This window comes from Mesoplodon mirus (assembly GCF_964341445.2).
Source record: "Mesoplodon mirus genome assembly, chromosome: 6".
Lineage (NCBI taxonomy): Eukaryota > Metazoa > Chordata > Mammalia > Artiodactyla > Ziphiidae > Mesoplodon > Mesoplodon mirus.
The window spans coordinates 32,038,918-32,061,063 of record NC_138982.1 but is presented as its reverse complement, the minus strand read 5'-3'; the positions used below and the strand labels follow the sequence as shown (position 1 = coordinate 32,061,063).

Sequence of the window (22,146 nt, the reverse complement as noted above, 5' to 3'; positions counted from 1 at the left end):
TTTCCGTACGCGGGCCTCTCACTGTTGTGGCCTCTCCCGTTGCGGAGCACAGGCTCCGGATGCGCAGGCTCAGCGGCCATGGCTCACGGGCCCAGCCGCTCCGCGGCATATGGGATCCTCCCAGACCGGGGCACGAACCCGTATCCCCTGCATCGGCAGGCGGACTCTCAACCACTGCGCCACCAGGGAGGCCCTCAAGGGACTTTTTGAGAGTTCCTTAAGAACCAATTTTAAATTACTTCAGTGCAATCCTACACAGTATCAACATTAGAATTTTGATGTTACCTATTCTTATGTTATCTTCCATTCTATTTTTATCTGCTTCTTGCTGCTAGTTTCAAATTGCCAGTATTTTTCTTTTTGCTTTTTAAGCAGTTACAACATTTTTCATATAGCCACAGTATTGCCACAGTTTATTATAATAGTGTTTTAAATTTGATTTAGAGCATTCAAAGCTTTTCTTCATCACTTCTGATTGTGTTTAGACTATAATCTTTGTGTGCATGTATGCTGTATATGTGCGCGCATGCGTGGTGTGTATGTTTGTTTACAGGTTTTTTGATGCCTTCTTGAAGTTGTGTTAATGTTCTCCCAGTTTATTATGCCATCAGAATGGTAAATGAGAACACTACAACTGTAGTTAGCTCACAATTTTTAAATAAAGGCTACCACAGTGCATGCTGTTTGTTCAGTCTTTGCAGCCTTCTTTTCCCTTTCAGGCCACCAGTTGTAGACGACCCAAACAGATCTCAGAAACTAAAAACAAATGCTCTGCTGCATAAATGGCTTACATGCTGGGAGACTTCCCTGGTGGTCCAGTGGTTAAGAATCCACGCTTCCACTGCAGGGGGCACGGGTTCGATCCCTGGTCAGGGAACTAAGATTCCACATGCCGCGCAGAGCAGCCAAAAAAAAGGCTTACTTGGTTGTGCTTTACTAAGGAACAGAATGACTTAGGCACTTCTAGTTTATACTAGGTAGCCTAATTTGCACATTTGCTTCAAAATTTCTCTCAAGCATCATTTTGGTTCAATTACATTCTAGTATCTACAGTACACTCATAATGCTAAAATCTAACATTTTCAGTATGTCACAAAATCATCATCGTCATTAATATTTACCAAGGCTTGGTCTGCATTTGTAACTTTGGTGCAATTTGTTACTAGCAGCCGAGTGCTATCTTTCCATGTCTTGATAGTGAAGCATTTGTTCTCAGGAAACCATCACTCCTGCTTCACAGGAAGTCTGTTATCAGACATCAGATGGTGGGGGCCCCCAGGTCTTGAGTATTCAAACAATACTGTAGATATTCTAGAAAGAATCAAGACATACTATTAAATGTTAGACTAGATGATTCTATGATTCCACAGTATAGTCTGGAAAGAATCCATTGTCCAGATAATATTTAAATTGTTTCATTTTTTTAAGGCAACCACAATCCACAAATGTTCCTAGTGAGGAAATTATTATTTTTAAAGAAAAGGACTTTTTATTCCTCGCTAGTGAAAAATGCCCCTTATATTCTGAAAGAAAACAAATAATTTCCTTCCATTCCATTCTCATCCCAAACATATAAAAAACAATCCACTGATTATTCCTTACATTGCAGAGCTTCATATTAAATGAATTTCTATGTGTAACTAAAATGACATGCTGACTGTTGGCAGCTCTAACTTTACTTAAAGTCTCTTTCTTTTTATCAAGATGTTTGAGTTCTACACATTTTAATAAAATCTGTGCTTTTAATACATCTGTGCTAATGAGTATCAATGAGCTAAAGAATAACTGAATTCTAAAGAAACTCAACTCTCCACTTTTCAAGAAAACACAGGTAATACTACTTTCTTTAACCCTTGGGAACTCCTCTGTATTTCGAAAAGGAAGCTAATGTCTGTGACAGTCATTACTGAGGCTCTTTGCCCCCTGGCACATGATTAGGACCACATTCCTGACTCCCTGTGTGAGATGGGAGATGGGGCTATGTGACTAATTCCGGTCAGCGAGGTAGAAGCAGAAGTGATGTTCATCCCCTCTGGTCCAGAGAATTTAAGTACTGGTGCAAGACTCTCCATAGTGACTGGCAACATGTCAGATGGTGGCTACTTTATCCACCTAGGTCCGAAGCCAATCCCAAATGAGTACCTAACACAAGCAAGAAATAAATCTTTGTTCTTATAAATCCCCAAGATTTTAGCATTCTTTGTGGCTGTAACATAGCCTAGACTATCCTGTTATAAGGTCATCACTGTATTCTAGATCTATTCTGACCAATATGGTAGCCATGACTCACCAGTGACTATTTAAATTTAAATTAATGAAAATAAAATTTAAAATTCAGTTCCTCAGCTACACTAGCCACATTAAGTGCTCAATAATCACATGTGACTAGTGGCTGGCTATCTTATTGGACAGCACAGATGAAAACGTTCTATAAAGTTCTATTAGACAGCACTGTTTTAGATGGACTAGGAGGAAAAGAGAAACTCCAAATTTTACCTTAACTATGCATATCACTTTTCAAATTGTGAAATTAAAACATAAAAGTTTGCGTGAAATCAGTCTGGAAAGTATGGTCTATAGTTTCATCAATCATATTGGATAACACAAATTCAATACTTACGTTATTGTGTTTGATTATTTACATTCATATATTTTTTCACTTTTTAAGACATTTAAAAAGTACCAGTTCTGTGCTTCTCACCACAAAATTGAAATAGACCTGCAATTCACAAGCAATTACCAGATTACTTGTGATATGAAGCAACCAGTTAGGCAAAAAATCTCTGGTGTTTTTGGAACTTGGAGCTACTTGAGATAGGGGAGCATCCAACAGGGACAACTGAGATAGCAGAGAAAGAGACAGCGTCCCTGGGGCAAGATTTCCCCAACAGTGAACCAAAAGGAAGGGGGAGGGGCCATCCTGATAGCTACAGTCATTTTAACCTTAGTGGCTTTGATCATAACTCCCTTCCCATTGGAGCTGGAAATACCCAGGAGATCTACAGCACTTGGAGACAACCGTCAGTTTCTAACTGCTGGTTGTTTGAAATTTTAGCTCATAGGCCTTGCCAGTGTTCCAAATGCTTGTACATTGCAAGGAGGGCTTCGTGTCAGAGACCACAGCCCCAGTAGTGACCACATAGAAGTACATGATAAATCTTCACAAGACATCATTATTTGACTCTCTGGGACTAGATTTCTTCCAGCTGGAGATAACTAAGGAAGAAGAAGGTTACAAATTAACCTAAAAGTCAATTCATTATTATTAGCTTCTTTTGGGCAGACATCAGTAGCTTCCAACAGTTAAGAGACAGGTTAAGCTATAGGGCTTCTCCACAGTCTTGCTCCAGATGGTATGTTACAATGACCAATAGCCTCTGGTCAGATTCAACAGACATTTATTAGCAAGCAGTCATATAGCCTATTCTGTAAGCTCCATGAAGTCCCATATCTGTCTCTCCAGAAAGCACATCACCTGTCACTGAAAGCAAGCACTGCAGGATATGAGGGGTAGGATCTAGCTGACCTGGGTAATCAGCCAAGTGGAATCAGTTCCAGCTCTGCTTCTCACTGGAGTTGTGTAGCTTGTGCTTCAGTTTCCTCACCTATAAAATTAGAGAAATTGTATTTCCTCCTTCACAGATCGTTATAAAAATTAAAAGAGCTCATGCACAGTACCTGATCCTTACAGTCAGCTCTATTCTTCTAGCACTCGGAGATGCTAAGATGTGTCAGAAACATCCTCTACCTGCAAGGAACTGATAATACTTCTGTAGAAACAAAACAAATATGTGGAAAAGTTATACACTAATGAAAAATGGAAAGAATTATTGAAATTCCACCCACCTCCGGAAAAACATCTTTGTAACTGAAAGTGCACATACAGCTGTATGAAACACAATTGCTATGAGTTTAGGAAATGCTACAACTGCCTTCTTGGTCTCCGGAAAAGTTTTAATTTCCAGTCTCTAAATACTCTCTTCTTCATAGTCAAAAGAGAAAAGCTCATCTGACCTTATGAGTCTTATTTTCCAATCAAGAGGAAATTTCTCAAAGTTGGCTTGACTTTAAACTCACACTTAACCTTTAATCCCCAAAAGTTCTCTCATTTTTAATTTATATTTACAAAAGCTAATTCACATTGACTTGCTTCTGGCAGTATATTAACCACAGAACAAATAGGGCTCTGCTAGGCAGTCCCAGGAAAAGACTAGGTAGACACCTTTTTTAAGTTGTCTAGAAAGCTCAAAATGCTCCTATTTTCTGGAGAATCAAGAGATTAAGGGTTTGGAAAATGGGAAGCTACCATAGTCGAGAGAAGACCAAACATGAACTCCAGAAGACAAGCAGTAACTCCGTTCTCTTCAGAACCCCATTAAACTGAGAGTGAAGGAATACTTTTTTTAAAGCTATAAACCCCTCAAAGACAAATATGGGAGAAGAAAGATGAAAAATACCAGAATTTTGGAAGATGGAAAGCAAACAGATGAGCAGGTAACTTACTTAGAGCACAGAAGCTGAAACCTGACTTCCTGCAGAGAAGAAGTCCAATAGGAAGGCAAGTCAGTTTTACTCTGAAGAAGCCTAAAAGGTTAGAGACTGAGGGAACAATGTACCTATGAAGGGGAGCCTCAAAAGGAATGTAAGGTATCAACTCACTGATGCATTGAGGTCAATGCAGGTCAAAAGTCCAACCAGGAAATCAATGTAGAAGTAGGTTGGGATACATAGGAGTTAGGACAGACAAGGGTCCAGAGTCCAGGAAGTCAGTCTGAACACATCAATAGTACCCATGTTCAAAGTACAGAAAAGAGCCTGATCCTGGAAAGGCATTTGCTTGCTCAAGGAGTTTTTAAAGACAGATAAAGTCACTTAAAGTTAAATTGGTTGTCCAAGAAACCAAATCATTTAGACTTTTAATAATGCACCCTGTTAATGAGGGAGATCAGCTTGGTGCTTTGTGTCCACCTAGAGGGGTGGGATAGGGAGGGTGGGAGGGAGACACAACAGGGAGGAGATATGGGGATGTATGTATATGTATAGCTGATTCACTTTGTTATACAGCAGAAACTAACACACCATAGTAAAGCAACTATACTCCAATAAAGATGTTAAAAAAAATAAAATAAAAATAAAATGCACCCTGTTAATGAATGTCTTATATTCATTTATTTAATGTAGAAGCTCAGTTAACTAATTTCCATTTAATCCAACTTGCCTGACTTAACCACAATTTTCATACTTTCTGTAAAATAAATGAACTGGAGCCCACACACTTCTGTTCTCCTAACTGATATCCACTGAGTAGTATTATTTACCAATTGGATTTGTTCTTAGACTTCTTTATGTCAGTTGTACAACTGTAATTACATAATTTAATTATTATATAAATCAATAAAAATGGGGTGCTAAAGGGAAGAGAAGCTGTTTCTATGGAAACTAAATTGAGGCTAGTGGTCATACGTGGTGGATCGGACACCTGAATTTATCTCCTGCCTCCCAAAACCTCACTAAAATGAAAGTAAAGGCACAAAAGGCATTAAACCCACAGGGCAAAGAATAAGAGAGGTGATACATTAGACTCGAGTTGTTGACAAAATTTTGGGATAGACTAATTAGTAAGTAATTTCGTTTCAACTTTTTCCACTCTGCAAGCATCTTCAGGGGAGAAAGCGTCAAAAAGCAAGCTGAGTCCTACCACAGAACAAGGCAAAAAACAGAGGAATTAGACTCACTGTTCCCCCTCCATCTCCTCCTTTAGCCCACAGGCCCTCTGACAGTCTCTCCTCGAACGCGGGCAGGAAAAGGGGTCTTTTAAAGTTAGACCAGAGGGAAAAATAAATAAAATAAATTAAGTTAGACTAGAGAAGCTGTAGACTGGTGGACAACAGGCACAAGTGAGAGTGAGAAGTAGCAACTCAGAAAACACACGGATCAGGTGACAATCCCAACACAGAGAGCATCAATGTGTTCTCTGTATCTATGATGTTGGTTGGGTTTTTGTTGTTCTTGTTGTTGTTTTAGATTCCACATATAAGAGAGGTCACACAGTATTTGGCCTTCTCTGTCTGACTTATTTCACTTAGCATAACGCCCTCGAGGTCCATCCATGTCACAAATGGCAAGATTTCATTTTTTTAATGGAGATTTTATATATATATATATATAAATGTCTTTATCCATTATCTGTTGATGGACACTGAGGCTGTTTCCATATCATGGCTATTGTAAATTATGCTGCAGTGAACATGGGGGTGCATATATCTTTTCTAGTTAGTGTTTTCATTTTCTTCAGATAAATGCCCAGAAATGGAATTGCTGGATCATATAGTTATATGATCATATAGTTATATTTTTAATTTTTTGAGGAAACTCAATACTTTTTTCCATAGTGGCTACACCAATTTACATTTCCACCAACAGTGCACGAGGGTTCCCTTTTCTCCACATCCTTGCCAACAATTGTTCTTTCTTGTCTTTTTGATAAAGTCATTCTAACAGGCGGGAGGTGATGCTTCATTGTGGTCTTGATTTTCATTTCCCTGATGATTAATGATGCTGAGCATCTTTTCAGGTACCTGTTGGTCATCTGTATGTCTTCTTTGGGAAAAAAATGTCTATTCAGATCTTCTGCCCATTTTTTAATTGGATTTTTTTTTTGCTATAGAGTTGTATGAGTTCTTTATATATTTTGGATATTAATTCCTTATCAGATATATGATTTGCAAATATCTTCTCCCATTCAGTAGGTTGCCTTTTTATTTTGTTGATGGTTCCCTTTGCTGTAACAGAAGATTTTTAGTATGATATAGTCCCATTTGTTTATTTTTGCTTTTGTTGCTTTTACTTTTGGTGTCCTGATGTGTGATAATGTCATCACTCTGACAGCTAACATATTCTTGTGATTTAAATTTTTCTTAGTTTTGATTTCTAATATGGATAATATAAAGTAGTTATAAACCACATAAATAAAAGTTCTTTAGGGGCCTCAATAATCTTTGAGTTTGAAAACCACTATTATAGGTGATGATTTAATCCTAAATATAGCTAGGCAGTGCACTTTAGTCTGAAAATCCCAGGCAGCACCCAAAATGTAACCCATATTACTGTTGTCTCCTCTTCCTTTTGAGTTTCCCACCAAAAAATTCAACTCACACAAAAATATAAAAGAATTTACTGATTTTGTAAGGTAGGTAAAGTAAATAAGGGAATTCATATTGATCAGCATTTCATTTGAAAAATCCTCCCAGACCTGTCTCTTCTCCTAGGTTTCTCTCCTCTTCTCTTTATCTTTCACTCTCTTCCCTCCCCACTTTGCAGGGCAATTTAAGTACATCCAGGATGAGGGGAGAAAAAACCAACATGTCACTGCTATCTATCCTCATTAGAAGACAGAAAGACATAAAGGGATTTGTTTTTGATAAACTTAAAGAAAAGAATTTACTCACAAAACCACTCATTGGGAAAAAAAAGCAGAATACATATAAACAGAAAGAACATTAAGAAAAAAAACCTAATGCCCTTACTCAGCCAAAGATAAACACTAATAATATATTGGTATATCCCCTTACAGATTTTTTTCTCTATAGACATATACCTAACTGTTATAAAAATAAGATCTTACTACACACCATGTATAGTCCACTTTTCCACTTAATATATTCTAAACAATTTCCATATCAAATGCATCTCTGCATTATTTCCCCAACTTTTTATTTAAAATTTTTTCAAACTTGGAGAAAGATTGATAGTATAGTTCGATAAACACTCTTAAACCCTTCAGTAGAATACTGTTGGGAGATGATCCGCGCCATATTGTTCGGAGATGATCCACTCTGAACATCTCACTTTTCTGGACAATTCAGGTCTTCTGATCAAAAGCATTTACAATCAATTCCAGTATTTGTATAAGGAGCTAAAGGGGATCAGAATGTACCACCCCCAAATATGCCACTTTGGCATAAGGACTATTTTGAGCTGAAGGCAAGTGAGAAACAGCAGATACAGAAAAAGCTCTCTATCCTCCCCCTATCTGCCTAAAAGCAGGGCATAAATCTCCCTTTGTGAATGTGTCCCCATCCTCTCTCATATATCAGGAAGAGCAGAATAACACTGAATCACCAGACACGAGTTGACTCTAAACTCGTCTCAGCCCACAGATGGCAGCTACATAACAAACTTTACTAAAAACAACCCTTATCTTCCATTAATTTTCCCCACAAGTTTACCTTCCCACAATTTACTGCCCATAAAAACCTAAACCCACCTTCCTTTGTCTTGTCACTTCTCCACAAATTTATTGCTCTTTGTTAAAATGGCATATAACCCTCTGGGTCTGACCACCTCTTTGGGGTTTTCACTTCATTTCTGTGAGGCCCCCCACATGTATATGAAGTAAACCTTTTTCTCCTGTTAATCTTTTATCAGTTCAATTCACAGGGTCCCAGACACTGAACCTAAGAGGGTAGAGGATAAAGGGTCTTTTTTTTTTTTTCCTCCCCTACAGAGACATTTCAGTAGGGTAAAGATTAGATATGTTTCTCTTCCCAGAGATGTTCAGAATAGTAAAGATAAAGACCTCTCCTTCTCGTCTTGGAGAAGACTGGCTTACATTCTAGAATAAAGACAAGGTTTCTCTCTTTGGAGGGCAGGATAGACAGGTCACCAGCAGCCATATATAAGATCAGAGTTTCCTAATATTTGTATAAGGAGCTGAAGGGGATCAGAATGTACCACCCCCAATATGCCATTACAGGGTTCCTCTCCTGTAATGCACCCCACTGCATATGCAGGTACCATCTGGCCCTCATTATGTTGCCCTTTGTGGATGGGGCTTGGTAACCAACATAAGATGTTGCTCTGGCTGCTGCTTTTGCCATAAATGATAAATGGTTTTTGTTCTGTGGCTCAGAGGGCTCATTATTCGTGTGTGTGTGTGTGTGTGTGTGTGTATGTGTGTGTGTGTGTGTAACAGTATAATATATATATAAATAACATGTATATTTTATATATATAAACATACACATACATACATACATCCTCTTCCTGCCCCTCTATCTGGACCCAGACTAACCCCCACACACATACCTTAAGCCACAAAGTGCACCCTGAGATCAAGCTCTGCCCTGCTCCTCTTCCTGGGAAAACCCACACTCCATCCACCTGGACCAGGCCCCAGACCATGTGTGTCCGCCATGGTGTTCAAAAGAAGAGAACATTTCCTCATTGAGGGACCTGGGTGAAAAGGTCAGCTCCCTCAGCACAGGGTACTGGAACTTGGGCTGGGTCACAAAGAGAGAACAATGCCTTGAGGCTGTCCTTTGGGAGGAAGACCCCAAGAATTGGCAGTAATGGTCTACAGGGACAAAAATCTGGAGCCCCTTGCTGCGGCTGGGCCCTGAAAGAAAAATATACATGAAAATACGAGAGTGTGTGGGGTGGGGGCCAGGCCACCTTGTTAGCTTGCAGGCAGAGTAGACATTTCTGACCTGTTATAGTTTTTGTCTTAACAATCACATCATTTTCCACATTTGCCCTTTGCGCACAATTTCTCTCACACTTGTGCTCTCTGTTACACACACACACACACACACACACACACACACACACACACTTTATTTTTGCTGAATCATTTGAAAGTAAGTTTCTGCAAAATCATTTTTAGTGTCTGAATGTTATACTATTTTAAACCTCTATCATAATTTAACCAGTCTGTACTGCTGGACATTTAGATTATTTACAACAGTTTGATACTGTAAATAGCATTGTGATGAGCACTTATAACTAACTAAATCTTTTTTCACATCCTAAATTTCTTAAGATCAACAGACTCACAGACAGAGAGAACAGACTTGTTGCCAAGGGGAAGGGGAGTGGGGGAGGGAAGGACTGGGAGTTTGGGATTAGCAGATGCAAACTATTATATATAGGATAGATAAACAACAAGGTCCTCTACATGGGAATAGAATCTAAAAAAGAGTGGAGACACACACACACACACACACACACACACACACACACACACAACAGATGTACTTTGCTGTATGGCAGAAACTAGCACAACGTTGTAAATCAACTATACTCCAATAAAAATTTTTTTAAAAAATCACGGTCCTACTGTATAGTACAGGGAACTGTATTCAATATTCTGTGACAAACCATAATGGAAAAGAATATGAAAAAGAATATATATAACTGAATCACTTTGCTGAACAGCAGAAATTAACACAACACTATAAATCAACTATACTTCAATAAAATTTAAAAAAAAAGTTGAGCTAAATTCCTTAAGATAAATTCCAAGAAGTGTACTTATTGGGTCAAAGGACATTCATGGTTTGAAGGTTTTGCTATGTATTGTCAAGCTGCCTTCCAGACAGTGTATCTATCAGTCTGTACATTCAGTAGCAAAGTTTAAGAATACCCATGTCCTTATATCCCTGCTAACAGTATTATTTTTATCTTTGACATTCTGAAGAAGAAAAAAAAAGAGGGCATCTATCTCATCATTTTAATCATCATTTGTTCATAAATGTTATTTATCTTCATCAGTGTGTTTATTAACCATTTATGAGGAGATCTATGGCCTGAAGCTGATCATAGAAAGTCATCAAGTACTAAGGCAGCTATCTCACAGTCTCTCATAGAGGGTCTCTTCTCTCCACATCTGCTCGGGTGTCAGTTTCCCCAAGCTCAAATTCTCAAAAGAATAATGTGATATAACCTTTTCATATTAGTCATATCACTGGCCATTCTATGGGCTAACTGGAAGTTTAGAGTGGAATTTAGAGTTTGAATCCTATCACTCACCCCTCCTTTTCTGCAGGTTTTTGTATGATAATGAAACTATAACAATTCAGGAAGGTGGGGAATGACCTCAGCACCATCTCCCATCTGGCAGTTAACAGAGAGCCCTCCACATGAAAAGATGCTCAATATCATTAACTATTAGAGAAATGCAAATCAAAACTACAATGAGATACCACTTCACACCGGTCAGAATGGCCATCATTAAAAAGTCTACAAATAACAAATGCTGGAGAGGGTGTGGAGAAAAGGGAACCCTCCTACACTGTTGGTGGGAATGTAAGTTGGTACAGCCACTATGGAAAACAGTGTGGAGGTTCCTCAGATAACTAAAAATAGAATTACCATAGGATCCAGCAATTCCACTCCTGGGCATATACCTGGACAAAACTATAATTCAAAAAGATACATGTACCCCTATGTTCATAGCAGCACTATTCACAATAGCCAAAACATGGAAACAACCTAAATGTCTATGGACAGATGAATGGATAAAGAAGATGTGGTACATATATACAATGGAATACTACTCAGCCATAAAAAAGCACAGAATAATGCCATTTGCAGCAATGTGGATGCAACTAGAGATTATCATACTAAGTGAAGTAAGTCAGAAAGAGAAAAATACCACATGGTATCACTTATATGTGGAATCTAAAATAATGGCACAAAGGAACCTATCTACAAAACAGAAACAGAGACACAGAGAACAGACTTGTGGTTGCCAAGGGGGAGGGGGGTGGGGGAAGGACTGGGAGTTTAGGATTAGCAGATGTAAACTATTATATATAGGATGGATAAACAACAAGGGCCTACTGTATAGCACAGGGAACTATATTAAATATCCTGTGATAAACCAAAATGGAAAAGAATATAAAAAAAGAATGTCTATATGTGTATAACTGAGTCGTTTTGCTGTACAGCAGACTGCCACAACATTGTAAATCAACTACACTTCAATAAAAAAATAATAAAAGAAAAAGAGAGAGCCCTATAAGGGTATGTTTTGCGGTACGTGACCAACCATGAAGATTGCTGAAATCTGGACTTCCAGCTTCCTGAATTGAAGATAGCCTGGCCAGTAGCACAGGGCTGATCAGAATTACACCCTGCTCCCTATTCCCAATCACAGGCAGAGAAACTAGAAAAGAGAGAGAATGGTGCACTGCAGGGCAGTAGAGTCAGCCTGGCTGCCTTTCCTGACTGTGCAGAATCTCTCGTCCCCCGGTTAAAACATGGCCCAATGAATTTCACAGATCTTAATCATATTACTCTTTCCTCCTCCCTGCGGGGCCAGATACGTTTATTTCTGATATTTCCTGTGATGGGTGTCTTTCATTTTTGGCCACCCAGTATCTAAACACACTTCCTATTTTGGAGGTAATTCCAATAAAGAAGCAAGTGTGGGCAAACAGCCCCTTTCCCATCTGCCTTGTCTCTAGAATTTGGGTATGTCAACTTCCAACAATATGCTCCTACCTACAACCTTGACTCTGGACTGAATAACACAGAGAAGTAAATGGCAGTTTAGAATCTTTCCAGAGGTGACAGAGGAAACAATAATGGCAGCATCCAATGCCCAATGGTGGCTATGCCAATGACAGAAGTTGTTAGATACTAACCAGACTCTTCCTGTGTATTGATTTGGTCTCTATTTTTAGATGTCTAATTTCCCTTGGCTCCTGTCGATGTTCCAAACCTTATTCTTCAGCTTTTCCATCAATTTTGTGAGCTATCCAATGTCCTTTCAATACACTCCTCTCTAACTAACCAGTTTTGGTCTCCATTGTTCAGGAAGCTGGAAATCTGATTAGTACATAACCCCTTTTGTACAGAAGTTGCCTTTTTTATGGAGATGAAAAGATGAGGAAGAGGGGTGCCTCCCTATCAATAACTCCTGGATCAGGTGCCCAGCTCCAGTCCAGAAGTATCCACTATCCTGAATGTGTGATAAACATTTCATTGCTTTGTTGTATAGTCTTACCATCTGTATATGTATTCCTATCTGTAGTCAAAGGGATGAAGATCATAGGGTACAAAACATGGCCACTATCTGTCACCAGGGTTTTGCCTCAGCAGCTTCTCTTAAAAAGAGGTGCCAGGGACTTCCCTGGTGGTCTAGTGGGTAAGACTCCGTGCTCCCAACGCAGGGGGCCTGGGTTCAATCCTTAGTTGGGGACCTAGGTCCCACATGCCACAACTAAGACCCAGAGCAGCCAAAATAAATTAAAAAAAAAAAAAAGAGGTGCCAGCAATGCTGTCCCCTTAACATCTTTTTTTAAAAATATTTATTTATTTATTTATTTTTGGCTGTGTTGGGTCTTCGTTGCTGTGCATGGGCTTTCTCTAGCTGTGGCGAGCAGTGGGTACTCTTCGTTGCAGTGCACGGGCTTCTCATTGCAGTGGCTTCTTTCGTTGTGGAGCACGGGCTCTAGGCGTGCGGGCTCAGTAGTTGTGGCTCCCGGGCTCTAGAGTGCAGGCTCAGTAGTTGTGGTGCACAGGCTTAGTTGCTCCACGGCATGTGGGATCTTCCCGGACCAGGGCTCAAACCTGTGTCCCCTGCATTGGCAGGTGGATTCTTAACCACTGCACCACCAGGGATGTCCCCCCTTAACATCTTTATTATACCCAGATTAACTACAATAGCTTCTTACATGATCATCCTGATGCAGTATTTCCTACTATCAGGACTCCTCTTTATATTTATTATATATCATTTATGTATATCAAGCATATAAAGTATATCTAACATATAAAGTATAAGCAAAAAGCACCCAAAACATAAATATACATCTTAATGAATTATCACTAAGGGCAAACCTATATAACCACCACCCAGGTCAAGAAATAAAGCATTTCCATTACACCCAGAACTCCTCTCCCTGCCACTCTCCCAATCCTTGCTACTTGTCCCCTCTTGGTCATAAATTCCTCCCTCCCCACTACGCACCTGTCTTACCTATCCTGGGTAAGTGTCCACTATCCTGACTTTTGTGATGATAATTTCTTTGCTTTTCTTTAGTTTTACCACCTGTGTATGAATCCCTTAAACAATATAATTTTTCATTTAGCCTGATTTTTAACTTTAGATGAATGAATCATACTGTATGTATTCTTCTGTGCCTTACTTCTTTCACTCAATATTGAGATTCCTCTGTTATAACTGAATAGAGCTGCAATTTGTTCACTTGCATCGCTGTAAAGTATTCTATCGTAAGATATACAATTTATTTATTTATTCTACTGTAGATAGATGTGTTGTATTCAGTGTGGGACTGTAACGAAAAATACTGCTTTGAATATTCTAATATATGTACCCTAGGGAATCTTTAAGGCCATCAACCTGGCATTAGAAAACCAGTCATGGGATATGTGTATCTTTGACTTTCCTAGATAATGCCAAACTGTTTTCCAAAGTGAATGCGCCAACTCACCACCTGCAGTCCCCTCACCAACAACTGGTGTTATCAAACAGTTTCATTTTACCCACTCTGGAGAATGGCTAATGGTATCACACTGTGCTTATAATTTTCATTTCCCTGATTAATAAGAGGTTGAACATATTTGCATACGTCTACTGGTCATTTATATTTTTTCTTTGGTAAAGTCCCTATTCAAGTCTTTTGCCCACTTTTTCAATGTAATTATCTCTCACAGATTTGAAGGAGTTTTCATATGTTGTGGAGACTAGTACTTTATTAATTACATATGTGGCAAATATCCTCTCCCACTCTGTACCTTGTTTCTTTTTTTGCTTGTTTTATGCTATCTTTTGATGAACAAAAATCCTTTATTTTATTTTATTTTATTTATTTATTTTTTTTCCTGCGGCACGTGGGCCTCTCACTGCTGTGGCCTCCCCCGCTGCGGAGCACAGGCTCCGGACGCGCAGGCCCAGCGGCCATGGCTCATGGGCCCAGCCGCTCCGCGGCATGTGGGATCCTCCCGGACCGGGGCACGAACCCATGTCCCCTGCATCGGCAGGCGGACTCTCAACCACTGCGCCACCAGGGAAGCCCCCTTTATTTTAATATAGTCAAAGAAGCAACCTTTTCATTTATAACTGGTACTTTTTTATATCTTGTTTTAAAATTCTTTCCTTACCTTTGAGGTCATAAAGATATTCTCCTATACTAATTCTAAAAGCTTTAAATGTTGACTTTCACATTTTAAGTCTAGAAATGATTTTTGTGTATAGTGTGAGGTAGGAAATTTTTTTTTCCCATACGAATATCCACTTGTCCCAGAATCATTTACTGGAATGTTCATCTTTTCCCTACTGTATCTCTGTCATACATAAAGTGACTATATATGTGTGGGTCTGTTCCTGGACTCTCTATCCTGTTCTATCAGTCTATTTGCCATCCTTATGCTAATACTATACTGTCTTAATTGTAAAACTATAGTTTACAGTAAATGTTGTTATCTTGTAGAGCAAGTTCTCCCAATATCTTGGTAATTTTTAGACCATTAAAATTTCCATATAAAATCTCAATCTGCTTCTCAAATTCCACAAAAATCAAAACAAACAAAAACTACTTGGTGAAATTTTGATTGAGATTGCATGCAATTTATAAATTAATTTGGGGAGAACTGTCATCTTTACTGTATTGAGTCTTTCAATCTACGAACTCAGTATCTCTCCACTTACTTAGGTTTCCTTAACATCATCCAATAATGTTTTATAATTCTCTATGTAGAATTGGAACAGTAGCACAGAGGCCATACCTCTTAAATTATGCATACCTGTTTAAAATTGTTGTTTTCCTGGTGAACAGAACAGTTCATTATTATGAAAGATTTTACCTCTAGTAATGCTTTTTGGCTGCTATTGATACAGATGTATTACTGTATTAGTTTTCAATTACTGATGTAACAAATTACCACAAACTTAGTGGCTTAAAAAACAATACGAATTTATTATCTTATAGTTCTGTAGATCAGCAGTCCAGTATAGGACTCACTGGGATAAAATCAAGATGTTGGCAGGGCTGCATTCCTTTCTGAAGGCTCTAGGGAAGAACCTATTTCCTTGTGTTTTCCAGATTCTGGAAGCCCCCTTCCTCCATCTTCAAAGCCAAAAACACTGCATCTCACTCTGACTTTCTTCTGTAGTCACACTGCCTTCTGGCTGACTGATTCTTCCTCCGCCTCCTTTTTATGATTACAGAGGACCCACCCAGATAATCCAAGATGATCTCCTCATCTCAGGGTCCCTGATTTAATCACACCTACAAAATCCCTTTTGTCAAGGAAGGCAACTTCTATGGTCTGAATGTTTATGACTCCCTCAAAATTCATATGTTGAAATCAATGGGTAGTGCCCAAATAGAAAAAGCCCTAGAAAACTCACTTGATTAGTCTCTCAGCCCTAGCACTGGCATTAGCATTTACCTTCAGAGAAATCCTGGCTTTTGCTTTTACTAACCGATCACTGTTCTGGTTTCAATTTACTATTCTTTACCATCCCCAACACAAGCCCTCACTCCACTTCTGATCCCCGCTTTGGAGATACCCTTTACTTTCCTGCAAATTCAGCAATGGTTTAAAAAGAATGTTTATCATTTTTCAAGTCTTTGGGGTTTTCCCTCCCTCCCTCCTTTTCTTTTGGTAATGGAATGTGGTAGGCTGAATAATAGCCCCCAAATATGTCCATGCTCTAATCCCCAGACTGTTACTTATAAGGTAAAGGGGACTGGCAGATGAGATTAAGTCAAGGATTTTAAGATGGGGAGAGTATCCCTGACCATCAGGCTAGGCCCAATGTAATCGCAAAAGTTGTTATAAGAGAGAAGCAGGAGAATCAAAATCAGAGAAGGTATTCCAACAACAGAATCAGAGACTGGAGAGACTGGAGAGATGTGACTGTGAGCCAAGGAATGCCAGCAACTTCTAGAAGCTGGAAGAGGTAAAGAATGGATTCTCCCTTGGAGCTTCCAGAAGGAACCAGCCCTGCCAACACCTTGACTTTATCCCTGAAAGAATCATTTTGGACTTCTGATCTACAGAACTTTAAGAGAATAAATTCCATGATGTTTCAAGCCACTAACCTGTGATAATTTTTTACAGCAGCAATAGGAAACTAATAAATGGGAGTTGATTTTTCTTTTCGGATAATACTTTCAACCTGTAACTATTTAAGAACCTGATTCATTACCATGTCTTAGTTCAAATTTTTTTTTTTTTTTTTTTTTTTTTTTTTGCGGTATGCGGGCCTCTCACTGTTGTGGCCTCTCCCGTTGCGGAGCACAGGCTCCGGACGCGCAGGCCCAGCGGCCATGGCTCACGGGCCCAGCCGCTCCGCGGCATATGGGATCCTCCCAGACCGGGGCACGAACCCGTATCCCCTGCATTGGCAGGCGGACTCTCAACCACTGCGCCACCAGGGAGGCCCTTAGTTCAAATTTAAATTCCTCAGTCCAGCAATCAAGTCCCAACTATTTATTTAGACTTATTTTTATCCCTTCACCCTTGTTAGCCTTCTGTAGACACATGGCTGTGTCCTCTTACATTTTTTACCTTTTATCTTCTCTCACTTTAATGACTTTCAACCTTTTCATAACACATCCCTATGATTACGTTTGAGACATGCCTTCGAGAAGCTTTTCCTGACTTCTCTCCTCACAACAATACTGCTTTGTAGTCCTCAGAAACAATGTTTATTTAGACCACTCTAACCTGCTTAACATTCTCAATTATTCTTTGAATGTAGCAATTCTCCCAATACTTGGCTTGGAGTAACATACTTGGAGGCATATAATAAGCATTCAGTATCTGTTGTTTTTACCTGCTGTATTAGTTTTCTGTTGCTGCAGTAACAAATTACCACAAACTGGGTGGCTTAAGACAAATTTGTTCTCTCACAATTCTCTAAGTCTGAGATCAAGGTATTGCAAGGCAAGTCTGTACTGCCTCTGGAGGCTCTAAAGGAGAATCCATTCTTTGCACCTTTCAGATTCTGGTGGCTGTCAACATACCTCGATTTGTGGTTCATCACTCCAATCTCTGCCTCTGTGGTCACACTGCCTCCATGGTCACACTGCCTCCTCCTCTCTCTGTGTGACTCTTTTTCTCTGTGTGTCTATTCTATAAGGATATGTGATTGCATTTAGGGCCCACTGGATAATTCAAGATTATCTTCTCATCTTAAGATCTTTAATTTAAATGTATTTTCCAAATACGGTAACATTCACAGATATTTGACGTCAATCGGGGGGGCCATTTTTCAGCCTACCATACCTGCCCAACATCTATTCTCTTCTTCTGATAAAAACTCCCTTATTACTTCTGGGGGAACTATATCCCCCAAACGCGGGGGATGTATAAACTCAATTTATATAGTTTGGGTGAAGCCTCCCTCCTCCTACTATGTGTATATGACAAAGACCTGGCCAGTCAGCATATTCTATCCCCTTTGGCTGCAATGATTGGCTCAGTGATGGGCATGTGACTCAAACTAAAGAGATTAATTTACAGGGCTTTTATTGGAACAAATAGGATAGAGCTGTGGTTTGTTGTTGTTGTTCTGGGACTGCTAAATTAAGCAAAAGAAATATATTGACTCCCATGCTGGGGAGAATAACGAGAAAACCCACAAAATTGGAAAAGCATCAAGTACCAGACCTCAGGGACTGGAATCAAGACCCAAAGCCCTCAAAACACAGAGTCCCTCTTGTTTGCTTGATTTCTCCTCTCCCCACATGGAAGGGAAGGTGACTGTCTGGAGCCAGGAGCACAACCTCTTATTTTTAATAATCCTGACAAAAAGATGAACACTACACCCCAGCATCCTCATATCAATTTCACAGAAGAACTCTAATGAGCTCTGCTTGTGTCATGATAGTCCTAAGGCTTGAAATAATTACTTTTGCTAGAGAAATCATGCTTGATCTAGACAGAATCATGTTGCTGGCAATGTGTCAGGCAATGAAGGGGAAAAACACAAACACAAACAACTCAAACAAGCCACTACTACCAAGGAAATACCACTATTCCTGTCTTATGAAACTTGTGGTCTATTGGGGAGAGAAGTCACGTGAGTAAATATAAAATTACTGTGGCCTGTGTCATGAGAGGAAGTACGTGGAGACAAGGAGAATGACTCATTCCAGAAGTTTAGGGAAAATGATGGCAAACTTAGATCAGAAGGAGGAAGGTAGGGATGGAGATTCTAGGCAGAGAGAACAACAGGCTCAAAGCCCCTGTAGCAGAAAGGCTCATCACTCATTGGAAGAACTAAGATAAAGGTAGTATGTCTAGGGAGAGCATGGTGTGACGTGAGACTGAAGAAGCAGGTAGGAGTTAAGTCCATTCACATTATTGTGGGTCACATTAAATATTTTGTACTTTATTATAAGTGCATTAAAAGCCATTTAAATGTCATAAGAGGGTGGGGGGGAAGGTAGTAGACATGAACAAGTTTGTATTTGGAAAAGATCGCTGTGACTATACTGGAGAGAACACACTGGGGTCTAAGTGACTGTAAGAAGATACGTTGAGTTTTAAATTGATTTCCGACAGAGCTTTATGCATTCCTGCCTCCTACTTTCCCACTAAGCAGGTTATATTGGGAAAAATATCAGTTAAATGAATGAAAGAAGCTTTTAGATAGTGATTATCTGCTCTGCAAAATGACTCACTTCTTTATTTCCTTTGCAAAAATTTTTCCCTCTGATCACAGCCTGCAATGTGAGTACACCAACTTGCTCTTTAAAGAAACCAGGAAAACCAGGCAACAGGATCTCTACACAATCTGTGGGGCTGTAAGGATGAGACACTGACAACCGTTTAGTTGTAACCTCTCGATCTTTAGATGTCTCATGGCTCTAAATACCATCACCGCCCTGATGGCTGTCAAATTTATACGTCTAGTGCACACTTCTTCCTGGAACCTCAGCGTCTGTATCTGTCTACTCAACCTCTCCACTTGAATGTCTAATAGACGTCAAGCTCAGCAAGTAAAAGATAAAATCTCAGATTTCTGCCTTCAAAATAGCTTCTTCTACAACTCAATTATTCCAAGCTACTCATAATGTCTTTTACCTCACACTCCACAACTAACATATCAACAAATCTTATGAGCGCTACTTCTAAAATATGTCCAGAATTCAATTCAGTTTTCATCACCTCAACTGCGACCACTCTGGCCCAAACCACTACTCGCTATGGCCTGGATTACTGAAACAACTTCCTAACTGATAACACTCTTCACCAATTAACACACAGTTATTTTCACCTGGCTCCCTCTATAACGTCTGGGAGACCGAGGACTTGTCTTTCACTTAGTGCTATGAACCCCAGTGCAATCTCGCAGACGCTCCATAAAATAAATACTTACTGGAAAGAATAAATAAGTATTGTATACCACCACATGTACAGTAATTAATTTAAAGAGAGATTTGGGCATGAGAAAATTGACGGTTAGGAGACTTCTAGTACAAACCAAAAACCGCTAGAACAAAGCAGTGAATGAAAAGTGGGGTCAGCTGGTTGAAGCAGGTTCCACAAGCTGTCCCGGTTTCCTTAAGCAGACATGTTTTCCATATAAGCCAACATCCCTCTATTTTGGAAGACTGTGGGTGGAAAGCTTCTCGCTCCACTCGACACCTCACCCTTAGCCGGCAGCCTAATCGTCTCATCCTCGTCCTGCTTCGACGACGGGCTTAGGCGACGGGCGAGCCCACGCGGCTTCGAGCTGGAAGACGCATTGGGGCATCCTCCAGGCCCTCAAGAATGACACTGGATCCTAGGCCACACGGGCGACTTTAATCGGATAGGAAAAGGGACATACTTCTTGCTGACCTTCTCCACTGTACAAGTAACTTAAAATCAAAAGGCAGGGAATAAACCTTCAGAGACACAATCTTCAACCCGGCTAGCAGTTAAGATAAGGGGCAGCTCCCGCCGGCCTCTGGGGATGATGGGAAGCGAAATCAGCGTCAATTGCCCTGACCCAAAATGGCAGGTTACTCGAACCGCGTGTATAGGGGTGAAGTTACGACCACTGGGAGAAGTCAAGATGAGAAGGGAAAATGAAAGCATCATTTTATTAATCCCACAGAGAGGCGGAAATTATAGGAGAGAGAATAACCAGGGACGACGAGACATCCACACGGCAGAAACAACTGGCCTGTCGAATAAGGCCAAATACAACATTGACCTAATCCAAGATGGCGCCGGAGGTTATTACCGGGAACGCAAAAGCGGCGGTGATTACCCTGTTCCACGATGGCGGTGGCGACTGAGGCGAGCGGGGGGGCGGGAGGGCCGGGGCGTCCTTGCCCTCCTCCAAGATGGCGGCAGCCGTGGGAGCTGTCCCTGGCTCCGCCCCGCGGCCTCAGCCCCGCCTTTCCCTTGTCCTTCCCTCCATCCCGCTCGCAGTGGGCAGTCTGGGCGGAGGTGATCGCGCGAGGAGAGCGTGCTCCCGGCGTTTGATATGGCGGCAGCCGCGGCGACTGCAGCGACGAAAGGGAATGGGGGCGGCGGGGCCCGGGCCGGGGCCGGCGAAGCCAGCGGCTCGCGAAAGAAAAAGGGCCCGGGGCCTCTGGCCACGGCGTACCTGGTCATCTACAATGTGGTGATGACCGCGGGGTGAGGCTGGGGCTCGGGAAGGCGGGGAGAGAGCCTGGCCGGGGAGGGGGCTCTGCGGCAGGAAGAGCGGCCCGGCTCTACTCGCCTCGCGCAGCGCAGCTCCAGTGGCGGGAGTCCGGGCCCCGGCACCTGGGCTCCGGGGGCAGTCGAGGCTGAATCCGCCTGGGTGCTTGCTGGGGGCCGAGCAAGTTCCCAGGCACCGGGTGTGCCCCGAGCTGGAGTTCCAGGGCTCCAAGGGGGCTCGGGGAAGGCTGCCCAGGCGCTGGTCCGGAGGGCCTTGGGAGGACGTATGGGCTGGCCACACGTCCATGTTTGGGGGGCGTTGTGCTGGGCGATCCTGCAGCGCTGAGAGCCCAGGCGGCAAGTCACGAATGGCGAGCTGTTCCCCCCAAGGGAGTGGAAGGAGCTGTGTCTGCAGAGTTGACCGTTTATTTCGGCGGCTGTTTTCAAAATCCAGGATGAGCTTTAATGGGAAAGGTAGTGGAACAGCGTTCAAAGTTTTTGCCCAGTGACATGAGCAGTCCTGTGCTTTAGGTGAGTTTAGACTTTGTAGGATGGATTGAGGTGGGGCAGACACTAGAGATGGAAGGCAGAGTTACGGGGGAGAAGCGGAATAGACCCTGGAAACAGATTTTACTCCCTCTTGTTTCTCCTTTATTTCAGTCCATCCCTTGTCGCAGCTAGTTTTTAGTTCTAGTTATGACACTAACTGTGTGACCTTGGATAAATCATTTTATTTTTCTAGACCTC

At 41.0% G+C, this 22,146-nt stretch overlaps 1 protein-coding gene and 1 long non-coding RNA gene across 2 annotated transcripts in view; one reads left to right on the top strand and one right to left on the bottom strand.

Annotated features, from left to right (window-relative positions):
• Window positions 1-28: 28 nt before the first annotated feature.
• On the bottom strand, window positions 29-21,133 carry LOC309805882. Its single transcript, XR_014294323.1, has 4 exons — window positions 21,023-21,133; window positions 3,679-3,770; window positions 3,527-3,605; window positions 29-1,311 (listed from the first exon to the last, which is right to left on the bottom strand). It is a non-coding gene; the product is annotated as an uncharacterized lncRNA (long non-coding RNA).
• Window positions 21,134-21,180: 47 nt separating this feature from the next.
• Window positions 21,181-22,146, top strand: part of HACD2 (3-hydroxyacyl-CoA dehydratase 2) — a 92,245-nt gene continuing 91,279 nt past the window's right edge. Inside the window, exon 1 of the mRNA XM_082624216.1 lies at window positions 21,181-21,396. Coding sequence (XP_082480342.1) covers window positions 21,242-21,396 — 155 coding nt within the window. The 5' untranslated portion in view covers window positions 21,181-21,241. The remainder of the gene's footprint in view (window positions 21,397-22,146) is intronic.